This window comes from Engraulis encrasicolus, chromosome 17, assembly GCF_034702125.1.
Source record: "Engraulis encrasicolus isolate BLACKSEA-1 chromosome 17, IST_EnEncr_1.0, whole genome shotgun sequence".
NCBI lineage: Eukaryota > Metazoa > Chordata > Actinopteri > Clupeiformes > Engraulidae > Engraulis > Engraulis encrasicolus.
In genome coordinates this window covers 34441835-34464473 of record NC_085873.1, presented here as the reverse complement: position 1 = coordinate 34464473, position 22639 = coordinate 34441835, and the positions used below count along the sequence as shown (strand labels likewise).

Sequence of the window (22639 nt, the reverse complement as noted above, 5' to 3'; positions counted from 1 at the left end):
CCCTTGCTTCATCTCTTCTGAGGACTATATTAACATTGTCAGCTAAGTATAATGTCATGTAATAACAATGTAATGCGTTACCAACATGACATATTGTATATGACATGGTAGACATTTTTTTTTCAAGGGGCACCCCTTCTAGGATGTCTTCAAATCAGTCAAGGAACACGTGTACCGAATGATATGCTTCTATCCAGCGCGTAACGATTTCTCGGCTTAGAGCCCCTACTAGAAGGTCTCCTAATCGAAGGTCTCCTAAAGGGGGCGTTCACCCGACAAAGTGGATACCGGAAAAGAACTGGAATGACACATCTGTCTATAAGATCCGTCTTAACCCTGCCAGTGTTTTTAAATGCAATCAAAACTCATTAGCTTGCCATCGCTGGACCGTTCCACACTGCACCACAAAGGGACTGAAGACAGTTTATGTCCACGTTGTCTCTTAACTCAGTGGTGTAGTCTACGTAGAACGCAGGTATATGCAGTTTACCCACTTCAAAAATGTCCGGGATTTCAGTATGCCCACTTAAAATTGATTGATCCATTATTTAGAATAGCATCAATATATACAGTATACCCACCTCAAAATGTTCAAATATACAGTAAGGCATACCCACCATAAAGTTAACTACACCACTGTTTTAACTTAAAATGACATTTCACAGCTAACACAAACAAAAACAAACCCTGACAATTTGTGGCATGAATAGCAATGACTGCAAACAGATAAAATTAACAGTTTTTGAAGTTTCATGATGTGTTTTTATTAGCATTAGACTACAGTAATGATCATAAAGAACTGTGAGGTGGTGATTTCACCTTGCGGCAACACTGATCAATAACATTGTGTTTTTAAATATTAACCATTTCTAAAGGAAATAACCTAACAAGTAATTGACAAAACAGTGACAATAATAGCAATAAACACTGAAAACAACTGCACGTCACAGTTCATAAACAACGTAAACTGCAGAGAACGACTCTTTCCACAGCTTACACATACAAAGAGGTGAAAATAAAACAGAAACGACAGAAGCTTAGAATGTCAGTTACACATGAAAGGGTGAGGCAGGCCACAATCCCAGATAGTCCACAAACACCAAAAGGCAAAACTGCCCGCACATCCAAACAGCACAATAACAGTCCCCATTAAAAATGACTACACAGGAACTGCCTCAACATGAAGGTGATGGGTCCCTCTAGTGGGGAGACATGGTAATGGCACAGTCAGAAGCAGGCAAGGGTTGTGCTAACTGTCTACAAAGATATGGATCTACTAAACTGTTGTTGGAATTGAATGGATAGCTCAGTTGAGAGCCGGTTTAAAAAAAAAAAAGCGGAAGAGAGATAGAAAGAAATCGGATTGAGTGAGGACTGAAGTGCTAGGCAGCAGGGATTTCCCTCTTCGCCCAGTTCCTGAAATGGAGGCATGGACTGCGAAGTAGGATCAGCACCTGCATCAGACCACAAAAACCACAAGTGATTTACAGAGGCTTAATTACTTAATTGCACAAGTAGCTACATTACGAATCCTTCAAAGGATGGTAGTGTCAGATATGGGGTGGAGGCAGAGAGACAGGTGAACAGAGAAGTAAGACGAGATGCGAGGCGATACAGGAGATAAGCTCATACAGAAAAAGAAAAGATATAAGTCAGATAAATGGAAAATTGAATATAGAAAAAAAAGGGGGGGGGAGATGATGGCTCTGTAGAGGATTGAGGTGAAGCAAACAAGTTTGTTTGTCTTACATCTGCTGAGGGTCTTGCAGGACATCCTCATCCTCGTCCTGAGGTCCTTCGTTGAGGTCCCAGGCATGCAGAGCCTTCCTCCACAGCCGCACCTGCAGACAGGGATGAGGGGATGGGTGGAGGGATGGATGAATGGAGGAAGGGAGAGGTGGACATATGAAAGACATGCACACAATGCTGAAATATGGCAAGCATGCGTGGTGGAATGTATTGACAGAAACTCATCAGATATGCACACTTCCCTGATACAGTGAGTAGCAAATGTCACATTGGGATGACTGGAGATATGGACATATTGACTGTTTACATAAGTGTTTAATTGGTGGGATGGGACGGGGAAAGTGGGTCGCGGAAAGGTTCAGGATTGGTCGCGCAGCTGTGGTGTAAAACTATATTAATTCTCATTACATAGCTCTTGACTGTACCCAAACAGTAGGCTCCTTGTTGAAGGTGGTAAGCTAGATTTATGCTTAGGACGCATAGAATCTGCGTCCGTCCGTTTTCTGTCTATGCGAGTCCACGCCCCCCTCTCAGAGGCTCTGCGCCCGTCGTCGAGCGCCTCGAAAAAATTCTAACTATCCGTCGGACGGACGCGGAGTACGCAGACAAAAAGGCACTATGATTGGTCGTCTCTCGCTACTTCCTTGTTCTGTTCTTGTGGCAGCGCAATGCCAGTAGTTTGGACAGAAGAGCTGTATTCTGCTAAAAAACGTTATTAATGCATTGTGTGTAAATACACAAAGCTAGCTAAGTAACAAACAATGCATCAGTTGAACACTCGTGGCACAATGCCTGCGGTTTTACTACCGTTCCTCCACGGAATGTAAACACACATCGGCAGAATCAACTGTCTTTACATGCTTGCATTTTCTGCTCGTGAAAACAGACTGGGCATGTCAAATAATGATACCAGTGCATTGCCTTTGCAATTTGTGTGAAAATACCTAGCTAACCGCGATAGAAAGCAACATTGCTTAATAATGACCGCAGTGCTTACAATGTAGTGAAAGTAGCCTAATCGCGCAATTTCAAATGTGGCTCGCGACGAGACCTCGGACCTCGCAGAACTCGCAGATGCATGAATACAATGTTGGTTCGTGGCCACTCCCACGCGAGTTTTGACGAGCGCAGTTGCAGAAGTCTAATCTGAGTCGTAAGGATTTGAGGCATGCCGATTTTGGTGATTTTTTTTTTTTTGCGTTATCCTTTATTTTAAAGGATAAAGCATACATGTTGCGATTGCAAACCAATCTTCAACAGGGCACACACCTAGTTTATCAATATGTTGAAAGTCTGCATGAAATGCAAATCCTGATAGAAAGCATACAGTACACTACTTAATGTATGGCTATATTTTTGATAATTAAATTAATTTTGGAATACAATTCCTGGCAGCGAAACAAAAAATTGGGTCACAACGTAATGTCCGTGGAAAATTGTGGGCCCCAAGACTTTTCCAGTTCTGAATCACTGCAACCACTACAATAAGTAGCCTACATAGCATGCATGGATAAATGGATAGGGAGAGATAGAAAAAAGACATTAAAGATGGACAGAAGTCATACTCACAATACTGTCCACTGATTGTACTCTTTGCTGTTAGGTGCGTGTGCATTTTTATTGTCTATCAGTATGTTAAGTCTTCTTACTGTGTATGTAATTATTGTACATGTCTATCAGCATGTTACTGGTTTTTACTGCACGTGTGTGTAGTGAGAGAATGCGTCAGAAAAACAATGTAAATTCATGCATCAGAATGTTAGTTTAACTACAGTGTGTGTGTGTGTGTGTGTGTGTGTGTGTGTAGGCTAGAAGAATAAGAAATGTAACCTGAGCATCCCAGGAGCGGCGGCTGTACTTGTGGTATTTGTTTGGAGTTGAGGGGTGCAGGCCAGGAACCCGATGAGGTCTACAGTCACACATACAGTACATGGGTCAAAGAGTTCCAAAAAGGAATAGTCATTCAGTGTAACTGATACCTTCTGCTGACTGTAACTGTAAGAAACATGACTATTTTATTTTTTCCAGTGAATTCATGAAAGCCTCGGCTGTCATCCATTCACTTGAAACAATTTAAAAATCATGTTTTTTTTACAGTTACAGTCAGCAGAAGGTATCCGTTACACTGTTAACAGGAACCTAATGAGGTCTACAGTCACATACAGTATGTACACACTGTTAACTAGGGCTGCACGATTACGGAAAAAAAATCATAATCACGATTATTTTGGGCAAAATTAATCACGATTATTAATCACAATTATTGTTTTTTTCCAGATTTTTTTGAAAATCATCAGATGAAATATAACCAAGAATGAATTATATAAAATAAAATGAATTGTAATAATTATGTAAAGGGAATAGTATGAAACTTGGGTGGACAGATTTCTGACCAGAAACACCAGCCTGTCAGTATGTTCTGGCTTCAAAGACGCTCTCAAAGGTAGGTCACTATTGCCACGATTAAAATTTTGACTTCGATTTCAATAATTTATCACGATTTTCGATTATTTTCGAGTAATTGTGCAGCCCTACTGTTAACCCATTGATGCCTAAAGCACCTGCAAAAAAGGCTGATAAGGGCCCAAGCCTTTTTAAGGAAAAACTGCCTTCAGCCTATAAAAACCTAAATATCTCCGCCTCTGAAGCACATGAAAACATACCGTACAGCAAGTTGCAATTAAATGCCAAGACCCTCATCTTGCATTAGAATGTGTTCATTCAGCTCTAATTACCAAGAGTCTTTATCAAATTGTCACAAATCTCATGAGCCTGAATGTTGTGTCATGCAGCTCCAGGCGCCAGGGCCAATGTTGCGCAACGCAACATCCAGCATCAATAGGTTAACAGCTGAGAAACAAAGATTATATTTCATTGCATTAGACTTGGCTGACAGTTTTATTCAAAATTACAGTACTTTACTTGAATTCATTTGTTACGGTGGCAGTCCCTGGAGGAATGTGAGGTTACGTGCCTTGCTCAAGAGCTCTAGAGCAGTGTTTCTCAACAGGGGTGCCGGGATGGAAACATGGCTGATAAATAAATTATGTAATATAATACATATTCGTCTAAATTGATAAGTTAATGCTAGTCAGTGGAATCTTTCATCTGCCATCTATGCACAATAAAGTAAATATAGGACGCCCCAGTCAGCTGCAACTTCGAACATAGGTCACGTTACGTCTCCAAATGAGTACTTTTATTACTTTTCTAAGTTTTTGTGGTATCGGATGCAATGCCATGTTACGGCTTGTTGGTTTGGGGTGCCTTGAAATTTTTCATGAATTGAAAGGGTGCCTTGCCTAAAAAAAAGGTTGAGAAACACTGTTCTAGAGCCATGGATGAGGTGGGAGTGGAAGCTCCAACCGTTTGATTCCAATTATGATACCAACTCCATAAGGATAACTTCTGCCAATTTCGACATGCAGTTGCAATGCTCACACTACCCTGGACTTGTCAGTACCTGATTTTTTTTTTTTTTCAATCTCTTTTCCGAGATCCTGGTCATTGTAATGGGGCAGAGTTTGTTTACATTTAAAAAATACATCTTGATTCATTCCCAATAACATCCAAAAGGTTATGCAACATCAGCAGACAAGTTGCAAACAGCGATACAACAGTGATATAGTATTAGGAGTAGGAGATAAGAGATAAGTCTGCCCCCACTAGAAAAGCTCAGATCTCAGAAAGGGCAGAGCCAAAAAATGCATCACCACCAGGTACTGACAAGTCAAGGGTAGCTTGAGCAATACAAAAACATATTGGCAGAAGTTCCCCTTTAACCATCAGGCCAGGGGTGGGGAACCTTTTTCATTCGAGCCACTTCAAATTCCTCCAAGGGTCGTACTATGAACACAAACTAGGACTTCTCCCTGCACTTTACAGATGGTGTAACTTCAATCTGCTCACAACATTACCGTGCCGTGGCAGCGTACCGTGATTGTAGGCCTATATTGAGGGCAGCCACCTTTAAAAAAAGACCCCAACTTCTCTAGGTGCCCTGAACATAACTTCATGTATTGCAAATGTAATTTCTAAGTTTCCTTTACAAATACAGTATGTAATTTTCAGTGAAACTGCACAACAGTAAAGTTATATCGGGGGCTGGATAAAACGGCCTCAAAGTACGGCTCTCAAGACATAGGTTCCCCACCACTACATTAGGCAATGCCTGGCCTGCCCCAGGTTCACTGTTCACCAATAAGATCACAATGCTGATCTGCTGATGCTAACCAACACTTGACATCACCACTGCTGTAAAAAATGGCGTTTTCAATCCCCTCACTGTGTGCAACTGTCCACTGTCCATGTGTTTTCAACGCAACTGATTTATCGTCCAATACAAAAGCACTGACATCCATTGGAGCATTTAAAGGGACACTGTGCAGGAAATGGTCAAAAATGGTATTGCAACTATGCTGCTCATTGAAACTCGGCTCCCTATTGCCAACTTTGATCTTCACATGAAAGTTTACTAAGTAATGAACAAATGTTGTCTAGTATGGTCCAATTAGTCATTTTTGCAGCTAAAAATGGCTATTTATGGAAATTCAAAATGGCGGACCATGGAGAAGATCCCCCTTTTCATGTATGAAAAGTGCAATTTTTCCAGTCATAATGAATACTTAGAATTTGATGGTGGTGGTAAGAATTCATGAAAAAGGTAACATTAGTGAGTGGGCAGCATGAATTCTGGAAATAAGCAACTAAAAATCTCACAGTTGGTGTGTTCCATTATTTGCACTCTGTGCTGTGTACCTTGTTTGAGTGCAGTGAAGTACCCTTTCCACCCTCCGCGATTCACGAGGCGAGTACATTCCGTTTCCCGTTCTGTCTGATACACTTAACGGAAAGGACGGTTGGTCGCGTGTCATCCGAGTTTACCAACCGCCAATATGCAATTCATCACGGAAGGCACTGTTCGTTATGCTGACACTTTTTGAAGTTACCCCTGCCTCTAATACACATGGCGATTGTCTTTGGAATCAAAACTATGCTGTTATCACGGAGATTCAGCCGTTTGACAGATCTGACACTCAACTACGTCACAAACATGGCGGCCGTTGAGTGCGAAAAGTGTACAGTAACTCCACACTTCAAAAAATGGCCGTTTTGGGGGCGTTATCCGGGTAATTTACAGTACACTTTACCGTCGCGATTAGAAATGGAACACCCTGCGTACCCAAACACAGTGCGGAAAGGGCGGACAGTACGAGTATTGGAACACACCAAGTGTCTCCATAGTCCGCCATTTTGAATTTCCAAAAATAGCCATTTTCAGCAGCAAAAATGACTTGGACCATACCAGAAAATATTTGTTTATTACTTAGTAAACTTTCATGTAAAAATCTAATTTGGCAATAGGCAGCCCAGTTTCAATGAGCAGCATAGTTGCAGTACCTTTTTTGACCACTTCCTGCACAGTGTCCCTTTAAGTGAGTGGGGACATACTTGGGCACTTGCTGCTGGTAGTTCTGGTAGCCCTCCGTGTTCTTCCCGTACTGAATCTGCTTCTGCCGTCTCTTCAGAACGTTTTCGTTCGTCTCGTAACGAGACATGTCCAGGTGACGGGAGCTCCAGGAGGACTTGGCGGGAGACCTGAACAAGACGCAATAAAAACGTCTGTTTTAGGAGCAATAATTTGTTTTAAGATACTCTTCCAATGGGAAAATGTATAGGGTATGGAGCTACTACCTGACATGTATATGATGTCTATGCTAGGAGGGGCGGTTGGGGGGTGTATGCAATGATATGCATTCTGTTTTTATACAGTGAGACGAAAGCCATTTTTCATACTGGTATGACAATTAAGTATATTCATTCTATTCTGCTCCATTCTATTCCATACCTAGATGAAAGAAAAAGTGGCCAGTGCAAGGCACTCTCCATTATCGACATTAAGGCTTCATTGAAGGAGCTTGCTCATATCAATACTTTACTTCTCTCTATATATATTCTATATGGTTGTATATTCCATATATCTAGCAGGGCTCTTCAAAGTTGAGCAGACCTTAAAATAAAAGTGATGGATACATCTAGCCATTTTTAAATGTTGTAGTGAAGGCTTGGTGACAAAATGATGAAAGCGTATTGCCAAAATGTCAGCACACCAGAAAATAAAGTGTTGTCTGTACAGCAGTGTCAAGCTCTTCCTTTACAAGCTTGGGAACATAAAATGGTCTGCACCTCCAAAAAAGGATGAATACCAAGGAGTGCAGGCCCTCACTAAACGTTGAGCAACATTATTCTTTGACATAACCTGGGAACTTCATCCCTCTCGTCCGTCTGAACACCAGCAGAAGATATCCGCAAGATGCAGCGCTCAAGGATTGATGATCTGAAAGTGGAAAAGATAGTAACTTACTGTTATGCAAGTTCTTCATACACACAGGGGCAAAAGACCAAACTACAGACACCATGTACATGAACACTTGATATTCCCCCTAAATTGAACCCAAAGTGTGGCATACAAAAAAGAATGCAAAATATAGTAACAATGCATCACATTTTTGGGGATTGCTTAGGCTAGCCTATATGCCTGAAAAGGTGCCAGACAAACACTTAAAAGTGCACTGTGCGATGTTTTAGTGCTTTCCTTACACAACTCATGCTGTCCATTCCCAAATGTTACCTTTTCAGGAATACTTACCACCACCATCAAATTCTAAACATTCATTATGAGTGGGACAATTGAAGAGTTCAAAACCCCCTAACTCCATTTCTGAAGACCTGCAGCTCTATATTTTTAGAGAACCCCATTGTTGGTTTGGTATAGATTCATGTACTTGATAATACATATAAATAGTTATATTACATAAATAAAATTTTAAAATATGCAATTTTGATAGCTTTGTATTAAATAAAAATGAAAAGATCATTTTCTGAAATGGCACTTAGGGGGTTTTGCATCGGAACTCTTCAAATTAACTTTTCATTCATGGCCACCATCCTACACAGTGTACCTTTAAATATACAGTCAGTAGCTGCTCATTTATTTGAACATAATGTCTTGGGATATCAGGTGCCAAAATGCAGGTGTTGTTATAGCCTACAAATCTGACCTCCGAGGCTTCTGTGAGAAGAGGGCAGCGGTGGATCCATTGTAATCACCCGAGTGGAAGGACAGAGGAGTCGCCCCAACATCCCTGCGTAACACATGCGCCCCAATGAACACCAGAGCATAAAGATAGCAGTTACAGACACAGATGACAGTGTACCAGCATCACTCCTTTTAATTTGCCCCACACAGATCCCATACCAAAGTTCTATTTTTCTTTAGTGAGCATGCGGGTGCGCGCGCACTGCTGTAGCACATGTTTTAGAGCGTGCGCAAAAGTGGGAAACAAAATGATGACTTACTCACAAAATACAGACAGTTAATTGAGAACAATGGAATACATTTCCCTTGTGCGCACCATTATGTGGACCTTCTTTTCTTACATAGAGGCAGAGGTGCATCTTGCACCAGGCAAGGCAGGCAGCCAGCCGCTTGGGGCAGCCAGTCGCTTGGGGCCCCCAAGCCCCTAGATAGTGAATAACAGCACAGACTGTAATACAGTAGTGGTGATTTTGGTGCAAATGTTCATTCTTTTGCATTTTCGCTTGGGGCCCCACCTGAACTTAGAATCACCTCTACATAGAGGTTTGTAGGCCCTATGCCATAGCCAATAGGTTTGACCTGTCTTGTAATGCGTACGGCTATAGGCACAATCATCATACCCTTCTCTGACAGTAACTTTACTTAGGCCAATGTTACTTAGCCTACCTGACCAGGCAGTCGTAGACAGAGCTGCATCCTGGCAGGAGCCAGGGCTCCATCGTCAGGTCCAGCGGGGTGTAGCATCCTCTGGGTGGACAAAACAATTAGGCCTACTTAGATAGTAAATCGGCCTACTTTCACTGTTTCCCAATTATTAATGGCATTGAATCAGGCCTGTAGGCTACATGCATATTGCTATGAATCCGATAGGCCTAAGCTATTAGGCCTAGTCCTCAATCAAACAGTTTAACACTAGGGGAATTTTTTTTGAAGCATCATACCAAAACCATGTCGCTCCTGACACAGGCTCAGCAGCTAATTAATGTTTCACTGCCTCATTAGCGCGATCATGCTGCGGTAGACACTCTTGATTCCCAACCTGACCCGTTGCATTAGACAACATGTGGCAGAGGAGTTTCATGTTTCATGCTTTGCGGATAAAGTCGACGACGAATAACTGCTCAGTGTTTGATTTGGAAAGAAATTAATGCAAATCAATCCATCAGTTTCAAAATAAATAGAGCCTAGGCCTATTATAGGCAAATGTGGCTACGCACGCACACAGCTAGTTCAGGCATTATAGGCCATTGTGGCTTTCCCACAACCACACCACATTTGAAACACTTTACGCACTGAGTTGGTTTGATTTTAAATTACTCACCTGAACTCCGGAAAGTCGAGAAAAGTAGACATAGCGGCTGGGACCGCAGCTAAAATTCGCCATTTTGTAAAGTTCCAATCACCTACTTCGCAATCATCTGCAATTGCATCATCATCTGCAATCATCAGCAGGTGTGTTCGGAGGAGGGGCGGTGGCCGAGCACGGATGATTCCAAATGCCCAAATCAGACAATCGTAATTATACAAGTTCAACACACGTATAAAAACGCCAATTTTGTTGACCCCCAAGCCCTACGTTTCAAAACGGTGTCAAAAGTTTTAATAGCCTGACACAGGCAGAAGTAGGCCCATATTGTGCCCAATATAGGTAGCCTATGATGAATTATGAATGACCTAACGCGGATGCAGGAACAGTCAGCCATAGCTATCCTTAAAACTTAAATCCATCAGACAAAGCACTGGAATGAGGTCTAGGCCTACACCAGTCTCGCAAGACCACTTTGACTTTAGGGACAATTGATCATATTCATATTCACATTGATCTAGAATTCTCTGAATAGGTCTGCTCATATTTCTGCCGTTATAAACTCTCACATTGTCCTTGGGCTCGCCTTGATTTATTCGGTGCAATGGAGGAAAGGGTGAAGATTTATGAGTAAAGAGGCCTACTACATTAATACTGAAGAATACATCAAACAATGGGACATTCCGTGGGACATTTGAGATACTGGTATTTGGTGTTGGTGCTCCCTCTTGTGGCTGATATGACAATAACCTTAGTTTGATATTTTAGAGCAGGGGTGCTCAACTGGCGGACCCAGGTCCGGATGCGGACCCAAACGCAATGTCATCCGGACCAAGACAAAATCCATCTGTATTTAATATGTATAAATTATACATGAGATTTCGCTGCCATGCGATCTATAGGTGTATTTCTGCGAAGCCAGTCTTACGACAAATAAAGGTATCATCACTATGACAAGAGGAGAGGCCAGTGCGGCCAGCGAGTGAGGCTATGTTCTGCATCGGTCCGTAGCGACTTTTTTGGACCCTGGAAACATACGAAATTTGGCGAGTGGACCTTTTCAGTTTCTAGTTGAGCACCCCTGTGTTAGAGTTACCCTCACCATTTATTTCACGTTTGCTGCAGTCTCTGTTATTTGGCTAATTTGGATTTTATATCAACCAGCTTTAAAATGACTGTCTATGGGCATGTGCAACTCCGTTCTTAAAATCACCTTCAACATTTGTTTTCAAGAATATGCAACTCACCAAGTGTTCAGCAGTACTCACTGGTGTTCCTTAACAATTTTTGTAGTGAAACATGGCTTCTGTTGTGTTTTATGTAGCATTTTGTAAATTAAGTTTCACTTTGACTTTCTTTCACAAAATGGCAAATAAAAAAATGACAGAAGCCATATTTCGCCTTCAAACTTGTTAGGGACTGCTAGTGAACCCCCTAACCACTTTGTGAGCTGTAGACTTTCGAAAACAAATGTTAAAGGTGATTTCTAAGCATGGACTTGTTCTTGTTTTCTCTGGTTATGTTTCATGTTTGTCTTTCACTACGTTTCCCAGAATGCTTCACTGAGTGCTGCACCACAGGTGCCAATAATGATGTACAGTACAGGCCAAAAGTACGGACTCACCTTGTCATGTAGGCTATGCATTTTCTTTATCTTCTTAGATTTTCAGTGTGTTTTTTCATGGAGGGCATCAAAACTGTGCATGAACACCTGTAGAACTATGTGCTCACCAAAAAGTATAATTCTAACGGTTGTCCAACAGCTATGTCAGCTGTCTTTCCACCTGATGTCGACATGGCACAACTGATGGCCCCACACATGTCAATAAGCTTTTTTTGGTCTATTTTCAAGTAAGAATGCCCAGTCAATCTTCATTGAACGTTAAAGTCCTCCAATAACTCGAATTGTAAAACTAGAGTTTTGAGACCTAGAAGTTAGTTTTAAACACTTGCCAATACAATCATTTTACAGACATTTTCTTGATCTGATATCTGAGTCACAGCCAGTTAGGCCTACTTGGAGAGGTCAAACCTGTGTTGGAGGGAATCTGTGGCACGGTTTTTCACTTTTAGTTTTAGTTTTTGTACCACCATTTCACCTAGATAACCATCTATGTTTGACCAAGTGATCCATTATCAGATCAAGAAAATATGTCTTGTATTGCCTGGAGTAACGCTTCCGGACGCGGCGCACACAGTTTGCAGCGGCTCCTTGCTCTCCCAACTTGCAGTGTTTATTTGTGTTAAAATGTGTCTTTCGAAATGTCTATCGTCGGAAACTATGTCGGAACGCACGTACAGTCGGCAACAGCTGTTGCAGATAAGAATGGACAACTTAAGCGATGTATTGGATATACCAACAGAGACGCTGGAAGAACTGGGGATACTTCGGCGGCATACATCGGACCCGTCTGCCTCACCTACACGGAGACGCCAAAAGCGATGCTCCAGAACTAGGAAGAGGGGCAAACGAGGTGGCGTCGAAACACGGCTTGCAGCCAACCCAACTCGTCCAGCAATCCTCTTAATGTATGTTCTCTACAAGTCTTCTGTTGTCCAGTCTTGCACTTTAAATGTCTGTATGAGCACTGTCTATGTCCATACTGTCTTATGTCCATGTATGAGTACTGTCTATGTCTATACTGTCTATGTCCTTACCTAGATTAGTCTATGTCTGCATGGGAAAGCAAGAAATTTCAAATTCTTTGTATGACCAGTGCATGTAAAGAAATTGACAATAAAACCAACTTGACTTGAAAAAAAATCAATTAAGATTGACTTAACTGACTGGGTGTTTTTACTTGAAAACAGACAGAAAAATAAGCTTGTTGAAACGTGTGAGGCTCTAAGGTTTGTTGCGTTGACATCACTGTTTGGCATTTGTTGATATTTTTTAAATATTTGTTTATTTTTTCAATATTTTCATTTGTTTGCTCAGCACATAATTATACATGTGTTCATGCACACTTTTGATGCCCTCCCTGAAAATATTAACCACAAGCACTGTTTGTATGCACTCTGCCTGATGAAGGTCTAAGGACCGAAAGCTTGCAAGTCTAGACTTAGACTTAGACTTCTTTATTGTCCATTAAACTTACATAAAATGGAAAATTTGCTTTGGTGGTGGCATAAGGACGCACAGGGACACACAAGACAAACACACATCACAGTCAACACAATAAAGAATATCTGTGTGTGTGTGTGTGTGTATGTGTGTGTGTGTGTGTGTGTGTGTGTGTGTGTGTGTGTGTGTGTGTGTGTGTGTGTGTGTGTGTGTGTGTGTGTGTGTGTGTGTGTGTGTGTGTAGATAAAAGATAGATAAAACCTGTGGAATAAAATTAAATCTCATTACTCAATTAAAAATTAAGAGACTATTCAAATTTACCATATTACTTACTGCTAGAGCAGCACACAGAGCTTCCTATGCTGTATTACTAAGGACTGTGTTACTGTATACATTTTTTTTAAAAGTTAACAAAATACTACTGCTAAAATAGTAAAGCTTCTTTACAAAAATAGGGATTGTCTCCTTTTTATACAGAAATTTCTACTGAACCCTGCACCTTCTAAACAGATGAGCGGTGGCTTATCACAACTAAAGGTGATTTTAAGAACAGAGTTGCACATGCCCATAGACGGCCATTCTAAAGCTGGTTGAGATAAAATCCAAATTGGCCAAATAACAGAGACAGCAGCAAACATACAAAAAATGATGAGGGTGACTCTAAAATATTGCAGACAACTCGGAAAATGGGCTTAATGTTCAAAAAAGTGAAGTTCCCCTTTAAGCTTAAAGTTTAAACTAAGGTGCTGATTCGGCCATACACATGCACATATGTCTAAACATAGAATTTAAAAAATCTCTTTACATATAATCAGAGTATGTGGCTAAAAATTAAAACACCATTATGCCAGGTGACCCTAAATAGGATAGCCTATTTTTAGGCAATAACTAGATTTTTGAAAGGAAATGTTTCAAACTCTGTTCATGTACATTAGGCCTACAAACATAACAGAGGCCAAAACCTATGGGTGCCGCTAGGGGGGGAAAGATGTTACAAATTCTAAGGGCCCAAGCACTGACAAGGGCCCTTAAGAGGGCCCAAAAGCACTAACAGGGGCCCTTAAGGGGCCCAAAATTTGAATCTTTCATAGGGCCCAAAATTTCTGGTGGCGCCCCTGCCAAAACCTATGTGTTTTCAAAAATATCTGCATGTGTAAACAGCCTCCAATTCTAGGCCTACAGGTAGTCCTACATATGATAGCTGGATGAAAAACACGACTGGCTTTTGTGAAACTCTGAAAATACACCGTCAATGAAGTCACCTATGTCAGTGGTGTTCAGTCAGGCCAACCGACAGGGGGGACAAAGGGGTATGTTGTCCCAGAATTTGGTCCCCATTACATTGTATATATTGGGTAGGGGGCCCTTTAAGATTACTTTGTCCTGGGCCCAGCAAAAGTTGTCAGCCGCATCTGTGTTCAGTAGGTTTGTTTTCCATATGGTTTTACGGTACATTCTAAACTAGACATACTAAAGTGTTATACAAGACATTTTGTCAAACGTAATTACAACAGCATCAGCCTTCTTCCTGGTAAACAAAACTGAAACTCACATAACACCACATACGTAATTGCACAGTAGACTAGCTGACAGTTTTAGACACTGTTACCAAAACTATTTGCTCAACCATCCAAACGATTGGAATCAGGTCTCCTAATCACTTGGCCTATACAAAGGTGTATATAAGGACTAGAGATGCACCGGATCCTGATTTATCTCTCTTTATTACGTTGGCTCAAACTATTTTTTAGACTCATTGGCTTATTGCCACACTGCCTGCAACGGCCGCTTCCAAAGGGCTTTCACTCCATGCAGTGATTGGGGTTGTGAAAGACTGACTGAAAATCCTAGGCTAGAGACACACCAGACCCTGATTTTTAGGTAACATGCCGGATACCGGATCCACTGCTTAAGATCCTGCCGGACCCGGATCCTGTAAAAAACCCTATTATCCTGCCGGATCCAGAACCGGATCCGAATCAGTTGCATCTCTAATAATAAAGCACCTAGGCATGCAGGCTGTTTTTACAAACATTTGTGAAAGAATGGTAGCCTGGTGAACCAGCGCCACCCGCTGGACGGCAAAATGTTTTGTCTACGGGTGGGTCTGGCCTCGCATAATGATTCAATGAAGCCAGAATGCCATGAATCTAGCAAACCAATTACAACGCAAAGATGTGTTTTGAATCAAAGCGGGCAGGGTTTTGAGGGAAGGTTGTTCTCATCAACAATCTTTGGATGTATTATGCATCTAGGCCAGACTAAATTAGACATCCACATTTAGTCTGGTTTATCAGGCTGAAAGAATGGGCCACTCTCAGGAGCTCAGTGAACTCCAGGGTGGAGCTGTAATAGGATGCCACCTGTGCAACAAATCCAGTTATGAAATTCCCTCACTGCTAAGTATTCCACAATCAACTGTCAGCTTTATTATAAGAAAATGGAAGTGTGTGGTGACAACAGCAACTCAGCCACAAAGTGGTACACCGCATGAACTGACAGAGAAGGGTCAGAGAGGTTGCTGAGGTGCATGCATATTGCAAAGAGGTGATCAACATTCTGCAGTCCATTGCCACAGAGCTCCTAACTTCATGACCATCAGATTAGCCCAAATACAGAGCTTCATGGAATGGGTTTCCATGGCTGAGCTTCGGAGAAATGCAGAGGTTGAGAATAAATGGAGCTGGCAGTAATGCTCATCTTCAAGCCGCCTTCTAAAACGGGAAAAAAGGTCGAAGAACTTGCAGTGTATAATAAAATATATATATATATATAAATATATGCCATATAGGATTTACTGGAGTGGCCCCTTTTGGTGTTTTCTCATACATAATTATTAGGTGAAACTAGTATGAAGAACAAATTGTACAGAGCATTTACAGATAATGTGTGTAAGATACAAGTCGAGTCAAGTCAAGTATATTTATTGTCAATTTCTTTACATGCACTGGTCATACAAAGAACTTGAAATTACATTTCTTGCTTTCCCATTCAGACATAGACTAATCTAGGTAAGGACATAGACAGTATAGACATAGACAGTACTTATACATGGACATAAGACAGTATGGACATAGACAGTGCTCATACAGACATTTAAAGTGCAAGACTGGACAACAGAAGACTTGTAGAGAACATACATTAGGATGAGGTAATTGTTGTGCTTTTCCTATAAGTCCTTTATGGCGTTCTGACATAGTAATAGTAGCATTTTGAAGAAAAATAAATATTAAAATAGGTCTGTCAAGTACACCAGCAGCAGTGTGTGTGTGTGTGTGTGTTTAGTGCAGGTAGAAGGTGCGGTGTGTGTGTGTGTGTGTGTGTGTGTGTGTGTGTGTGTGAGTTGTGTGTCAGTGTGTGTATGTTTTTGGGTTTAGTGCAGAAAGTGCAGTGTGCTTGTGTGTGTGTGTGTGTGTGTGTGTGTGCGTGTGTGTGTGTGTGTGTGTGTGTGTGTGTGTGTGTGTGTGTGTGTGTGTGTGTTTGTGTGTGTGTGTGTATGTGTGTGTGTGTGTGTGTGTGTGTGTGTGCGCATGTTTTGAGTTAGTGCAGGTTGAAAGTTCAGTCACAAATATAGTAGTGCAGGTGGAATGTTCAGTCGCAGATATGGTGGTGGTGGGGATGAGGGGGGGTTGTCAGTGGCCTTGCTGGCTAGAGGCTGACAGTGGAGGGAGAGTGGGTTGAGTGTTCAGTATCTTGATTGCTTGGTGCATTGAGCTGCTTGCCAGCCTGGTGGTACGGGAACGGAGGCGCCTGTACCTCTTTCCAGATGGCAGGAGGCTGAACAGTTTGTGTGCAGGGTGGCTTGTGTCTTTGATGATCATCAGTGCTTTCCGGGTTAGGCGTGTGGTGTAAATGTCCTGCAGGGAGGGGAGTGGTACTCCAATGATCTTCTTCGCTATGTTCACAACACGCTGGAGTGTCTTCTTGTTTTTCTCCGTGCAGCTTCCTCCCCACACTGTGATGCAGTTGGACACGACGCTCTCTATGGTTCCTCTGTAGAATGTTGTCATGATGGAGGGTGTAGCACTTGCCTTCTTTAGTTTGCGCAAGAAGTAGAGACGCTGCTGGGCCTTCTTCGCCAGTGATGTAGTGTTGGTGGTCCAAGAGAGGTCGTCGCTGATGTGCACTCCAAGGAACTTGGTGCTGCTCACTCTCTCCACAGCATCGCCGTCGATGGTCAGTGGTGGCAGTTGTTTTTGGACCCTCTGAAAGTTGACAACAATCTCCTTGGTCTTGTTGACATTCAGCAGGAGGTTGTTTTCTTTGCACCATCTGGCCAGCAGGTCTACTTCTTCTCTGTAGTGAGTCTCATCGCCCTTGGTGATGAGGCCCACCAGTGTTGTATCATCCGCAAACTTCACTAGATGGTTAGTGCTGTGGGTCGTTGTGCAGTCATGTGTCAGCAGCGTGAACAGCAGGGGGCTGAGAACACAACCTTGCGGAGCCCCAGTGCTCAGGGTCAGGGTGCTTGAGGTGTTATTCCCTACCCGTACTGCTTGTGGTCTCTGCATCAGGAAGTCCAGCAGCCAGTTGCAGAGGGAGGTGCTGAAACCTAGTTTGTCCAGTTTTCTGATGAGTTGTTGTGGTATTATGGTATTGAATGCTGAACTGAAGTCAATGAACAGCATTCTCACATATGAGTCTTTATTGTCCAAGTGGGTGAGGGCTGGATGGAGGGCAGAGCAAATTGCATCCTCCGTGGATCGCTTGGCTCGGTATGCGAACTGGTAGGGGTCCAGGGTGGGGGGTAGGGTGGCTTTGATGTGTGACAGGACTAGCCGTTCGAAGCACTTCATGATTATGGGCGTCAGTGCTACAGGACGGTAGTCATTGAAGCATGATGGTGATGATTTCTTTGGCACGGGTATGATGGTAGCAGCTTTGAAAAGTGATGGGATGACTGCTTGCTCCAGAGAGATGTTAAAGATGTCTGTGAAGACATCCTTCAGCTCTTCTGCACAATCCTTCAACACTCGGCCAGGTACAGTATGTTGTCTGGGCCAGCTGCTTTGCGTGGGTTGATGGTGGCCAGTGTCCTCTTCACGCTGGCAGAGGACAGGTACAGGGGTTGGTCATGGGGGGGAGGGGGAGTTTTCTGTGGATGAGTGTCATTTTGTGCTTCAAAACGGGCAAAGAAACTGTTCAGGGCCTCGTTTCCCAAAGCTCCTTAAGTAGTACTTAACGCTACGTGCTACTTAAATTCACACGTAACTTCATCGTAGAGCTCACAGAGCGATTCCCAAAACCATCTTAGCAAAGAACCATCGCAGGATGACACGTAACTCTAAGATTGATCTGGAGTAGTCGTAACGCGCTAATATTGATCGTAGCGACATGGCACAGTGGAGACACCCAGAGGACTTGGACCAAAACTACTCCTTATCTCCAAGATTATGTCGGAGGCGGCCGCAAGTAGCCTATTATGTCACGGCAAAAATAGCACACCATATTCACTGTTACTTCTGTGAAGCACTTTTATGCAGCCCAGCTGGTTGCAAGTGATTTGATTGAGCAAGTCATTGTACCTTTTCTGACACCATATCAATGAACTAGGCAGAAAAAAAATGCAAGTACTTCAATACTGACAAAGGACAAACTTAGAAGTGGTGAAATAAATGGGAAGTTTATTCGGAACGGAAAATGGCACTCATACCCCCCCCCCCAAAAAAAAAGAACAAACGGAAAATGGCATTCATAAACACAAACGACGGGAAAATAGCTCCATGCTCCAAAAAGTGAAACAAAACAAATGCTGGCATGCTGGCATCAGTGCATCAAAATAAATCCCTGATGATCTTGCGACGCACCTCAATCCCTGCCAAACGGCCGTTGGCGCCACCGTCACCGTCGTCAGCATCATCATCTTCTTCCTCCTCCTCCTCGTCATCCTCCTCCTTCTCCTCATCATCATCCTCCTCCACATGGGCAGCCCCCGCGCGCAGTGCTATGTTGTGCAGCATCGCCGTCACTGCTATCACGGCGCAAGCTTTTTCAGGGCTGAAGGGCAGGCCACCACACGATTTGTGTACGCACCGGAACCTCAGCTTCCACCGCCCAATGGTGCGCTCCACGATGCCTCGTGCAAGGCAGTGGGCCTCGTTGTACGCCTCCTCGTGGGGATCCTGGGGGTTGGCAACAGGTGTGAGGAGGTGTTTGCGCATGGGATAGCCGCTGTCCCCAAGGAGTCGCCACTCACCCCTGGCTGCAGCGGCTTCCCGGCCAATGGCGGACTCTGCAAACACGAAGGAGTCGTGGGTACTCCCCGGCCACTTAGCCACGACGTCGAGGAAGAGGCCCTGGTGGTCTGTTATCACCTGCGTGTTGATGGCTGCAGACCCCTTCCTCGAGACAAAGAGGTGGCCGTCTTCTTTAGGCGTCAGGATCGTGACGAGGGTCCCATCAACAGCCCCCACCACCTTCGGGATCCTGTGGTGTGTGAAGAAGTGTTGCTGTATGGCTGTGCGCTCCTGTCGGGTGTCGGGGAAAGCGATGTGACGCCCAACTCCCCTCAGCAACAATGTTGACACGGCCTGCACCGAACGACTGACCAATGCCTTTATTAGGCCATGCCCATCCCCAAGCACCTGTAAAAACCTGCCCGTGGCATAATACCGGAGGGCCGCCAGCAGTTGCACCTCCGGAGTCAGTGCACCTTTTCTTCTTGTCGGCCGCCTCAGGTCCTGCTGGATTGTGGCCGGGAGAGTCAAGATTACCTGGCGCAGCAGGCGGTAACGCTCCTGGATGGCGGCGTCGTTATATAGCTGCAGCGGTGATTGCGTTACCCTCAGGGCCGCATTAATTGCTGCAAGTCAGCTCCTGGGACGCTGTTGCCTCTCTGCCCTGTCCTGCGATCGCAGAGCTAAAATGTGCTGTATTATGGCCATTGTGTACTGTGCAAAGTGTCTTACATGTTTAAATACCAAATCAGAGACAGTTCTCATAGGTTAGACCATAACAATCCACTTGACATCAACGGCGCAGACAATTACGCAGCAGTGATTAGCAACAGACAATTACGCAGCAATTATGAACGAGCCACCGTTGTGTCCCATCAATAGGCCTTTAATAGCCATCTCAACACCTGTGGTGCCCCCGTGTGATGTATTGCACTCACCTATATATCTCCATATCAATGGTGATAGCCGAGTATCATGAACCATGAACACAAACCACACGCAAACTTTATTAGTCAGGACATGATGTTGTTTAATTCTGAATTAATAATTTCGAATTAAATAGTTCCATCGACTCCACTTTCATATCCTTTATTCACAATTACCGAAGTGTTATCATGAATTTCCGAGCCTCGCAGAATATGTCCGTTTATTCTATACAGACTTCAAGTAGGCCTATGCCTAAGTGAATTCTGAATCAACGGTGTCGTGTAAACGTAGCAAGTCAATCACCTTTCAAATGGTTCAGTCGTTATACTCGGTAGTCTGACCTTTTAGCTACCTGCTTTTTTTTTGGAGATGTGCGCACGGCCTCCCTACTTAACCAACATGTATTACGCACAGCAAAGACGTTGAAATAGTGTGAAATAACGCACACGGACAGGGATGAAAGGTTTGACGGGAGGGGGCTCTTTATTTTTTAGAAGAGGATTGCGTTGAATCGTTGTTTTGTCCATCCCCGGGAACATCTGAGAAGAGAGAAACACAATTAGACACATGCCGCAATGTCCTGTACCAATGAAACACATTGTCACACACGAAGCCATGTCATATTAATGCAACGCCTTTTCAAGAAGTCTGTTTCGGACACTTTGCACATTACCTTCCTCTGGCCACACCACGGGCACGGTCAAGGCTGGCCGAACAAATTTCTGCTCGGCCAGGAGTAGGCGCCTGGCCTCCAGCTCCACCTTCGCTTTCTCCAGCTCCAGCTTCGCCTTCTTTAGCTCCAGCACCTGCTCCTGGAACCGCGCGTCCCTCTCCGACGCGTCCTTCACCATTCCCCGGATGTCTTTTAGCACCTGCAGCTTGCTGCAGGTGCATTTTGCCGTCTGTTGCGGTGACTTGGTGGACCAAGGCTGTGTGGTCGAGGCTGGATGAGGTCTCCGTGAGGACTGCTGGCGCGTGGTCGAACACGGCAGCTGGCGGGCGGTCGGGAGTGCTCGACTGGCACACGCCTGCGGTCGAGCGGTGGAGAGTGGTGGTCTGGTGGATGGGTGCTGATGCGAGGAGTGAGGTGGTGTGCTGGTGCGATGGACTCAGTGGTGAGCTGTTGCTTGGGTGCGGTGGTTCCAAGGGGCATGCTGGATAGCGTCTGGGGTGGTGTGGCTTTGACATGGCGAACCCTCCTGGGGCGAGGCAGGCGAGGGAGAGGTTTCCTCCGGGGACCGGTGGTGGTCATCGACTCCCTTTCCGCTCGTACAGCCTTCACGGACGTCGATGCCACCACGTGCGCCAGTGCATGCCGTGCTCCCCATGATGGATAGGGCCCTCTCCTCCTCGGCAGTGAGGGGAGCCAACGTTTGTGGTCCACCACCCGTGCTTGCGATGTCCCTTTGGATGCCAGCCGCCTTGCGCTTGGCCAGGCTGGAGAAGTCCTGCCACTTTTTTCGGACTTCTTCTCCAGACCTAGCCACGCCGGTGACGGCTGCCATCTTCTCGGAAATGGCCTCCCAGGCCTGCTTCTTTTTTCTGCTGTCCAGCGTCCCCTTGAACCTGTTGAAGAGCGTCTTCTTCTGGTTCTCTACCTCGTCCAACAGAATTTGGACCTCTTCTACCACGAAACTCTGCTTTCTCTGCCTTTTTTCGCCATGATGAAACATAACAGGAACATCTTCTGTGTTTTCCGAGGTTTTTATAGGGCCGTCAGTACGCGTCATACGTGTGGCATCATGGTCACCTGAGTTGTCTTACAACCTGTGGTAACTGTTGTGAAATTAGTTTAGTTGCTGTTATTTAGGCTTTTTTTTGGCATGGGCGCCGAAATTGAGAAGTCCATGCCGGTTGTCATATATCGCTATGGGACTGTGTATTTTGTTGCTGAATGACACAATTGGCAAATACGCTGTTGTTCTGTGGATGGATGGGTGTTTGCGCAGCTTTGGCAGTGACGCACTTGTAACATTCAGTACCAAGGACAGCGACCCTTAAGAGCAATCTTGCGAATGTTCGTAGAGAGTGTCGCGCGCGTTCATGTACGATTGTCTTTGGGAAACAGTCGTAGGAAATCTAAGAACATTCGTAGGATCACTGGTTAACAACACACGTAAGGTTAAGAACCATCGTTATCGGGAAACGAGGCCCAGGTCGTTTAGCAGAGAGGTGTTGTTGTCACAGCTTCGTGGTGCAGGCTTATAGTCCGTGATGGCCTGTATGCCCTGCCACAGGCTATGTGCATCTCTGCTGTCTTTGAAGTATGTTGTTATTTTGTCCGAGTATTCATTTTTTGCTTTCCTGATGCCCTGGGA

General features: G+C 44.0%; 1 protein-coding gene across 1 annotated transcript; it reads right to left on the bottom strand.

Moving 5' to 3' along the window:
- Window positions 1–739: 739 nt before the first annotated feature.
- slbp2 (stem-loop binding protein 2) lies at window positions 740–10284 on the bottom strand. The gene is made up of 8 exons (XM_063220671.1): window positions 10170–10284; window positions 9515–9595; window positions 8811–8894; window positions 8009–8086; window positions 7201–7347; window positions 3580–3658; window positions 1750–1841; window positions 740–1454 (listed from the first exon to the last, which is right to left on the bottom strand). The coding sequence occupies exons 1-8, from the start codon at window positions 10199–10201 to the stop codon at window positions 1448–1450; spliced, it is 600 nt and encodes a 199-aa protein (XP_063076741.1). The 5' UTR covers window positions 10202–10284; the 3' UTR covers window positions 740–1447.
- Window positions 10285–22639: the final 12355 nt, after the last annotated feature.

What these genes read in the sequence shown, in the direction of transcription:
- slbp2 (XM_063220671.1), bottom strand. Translation starts at nt 10,201, where the DNA reads ATGTCTACTTTTCTCGACTTTCCGGAGTTCAG. An exon ending in CTCGACTTTCCGGAGTTCAG is followed by an intron (nt 9,596 to 10,169) that starts GTGAGTAATTTA and finishes TTGTCCACCCAG; the next exon opens with AGGATGCTACACCCCGCTGG. An exon ending in TACCAGCAGCAAGTGCCCAA is followed by an intron (nt 3,659 to 7,200) that starts GTATGTCCCCAC and finishes GTGTGACTGTAG; the next exon opens with ACCTCATCGGGTTCCTGGCC.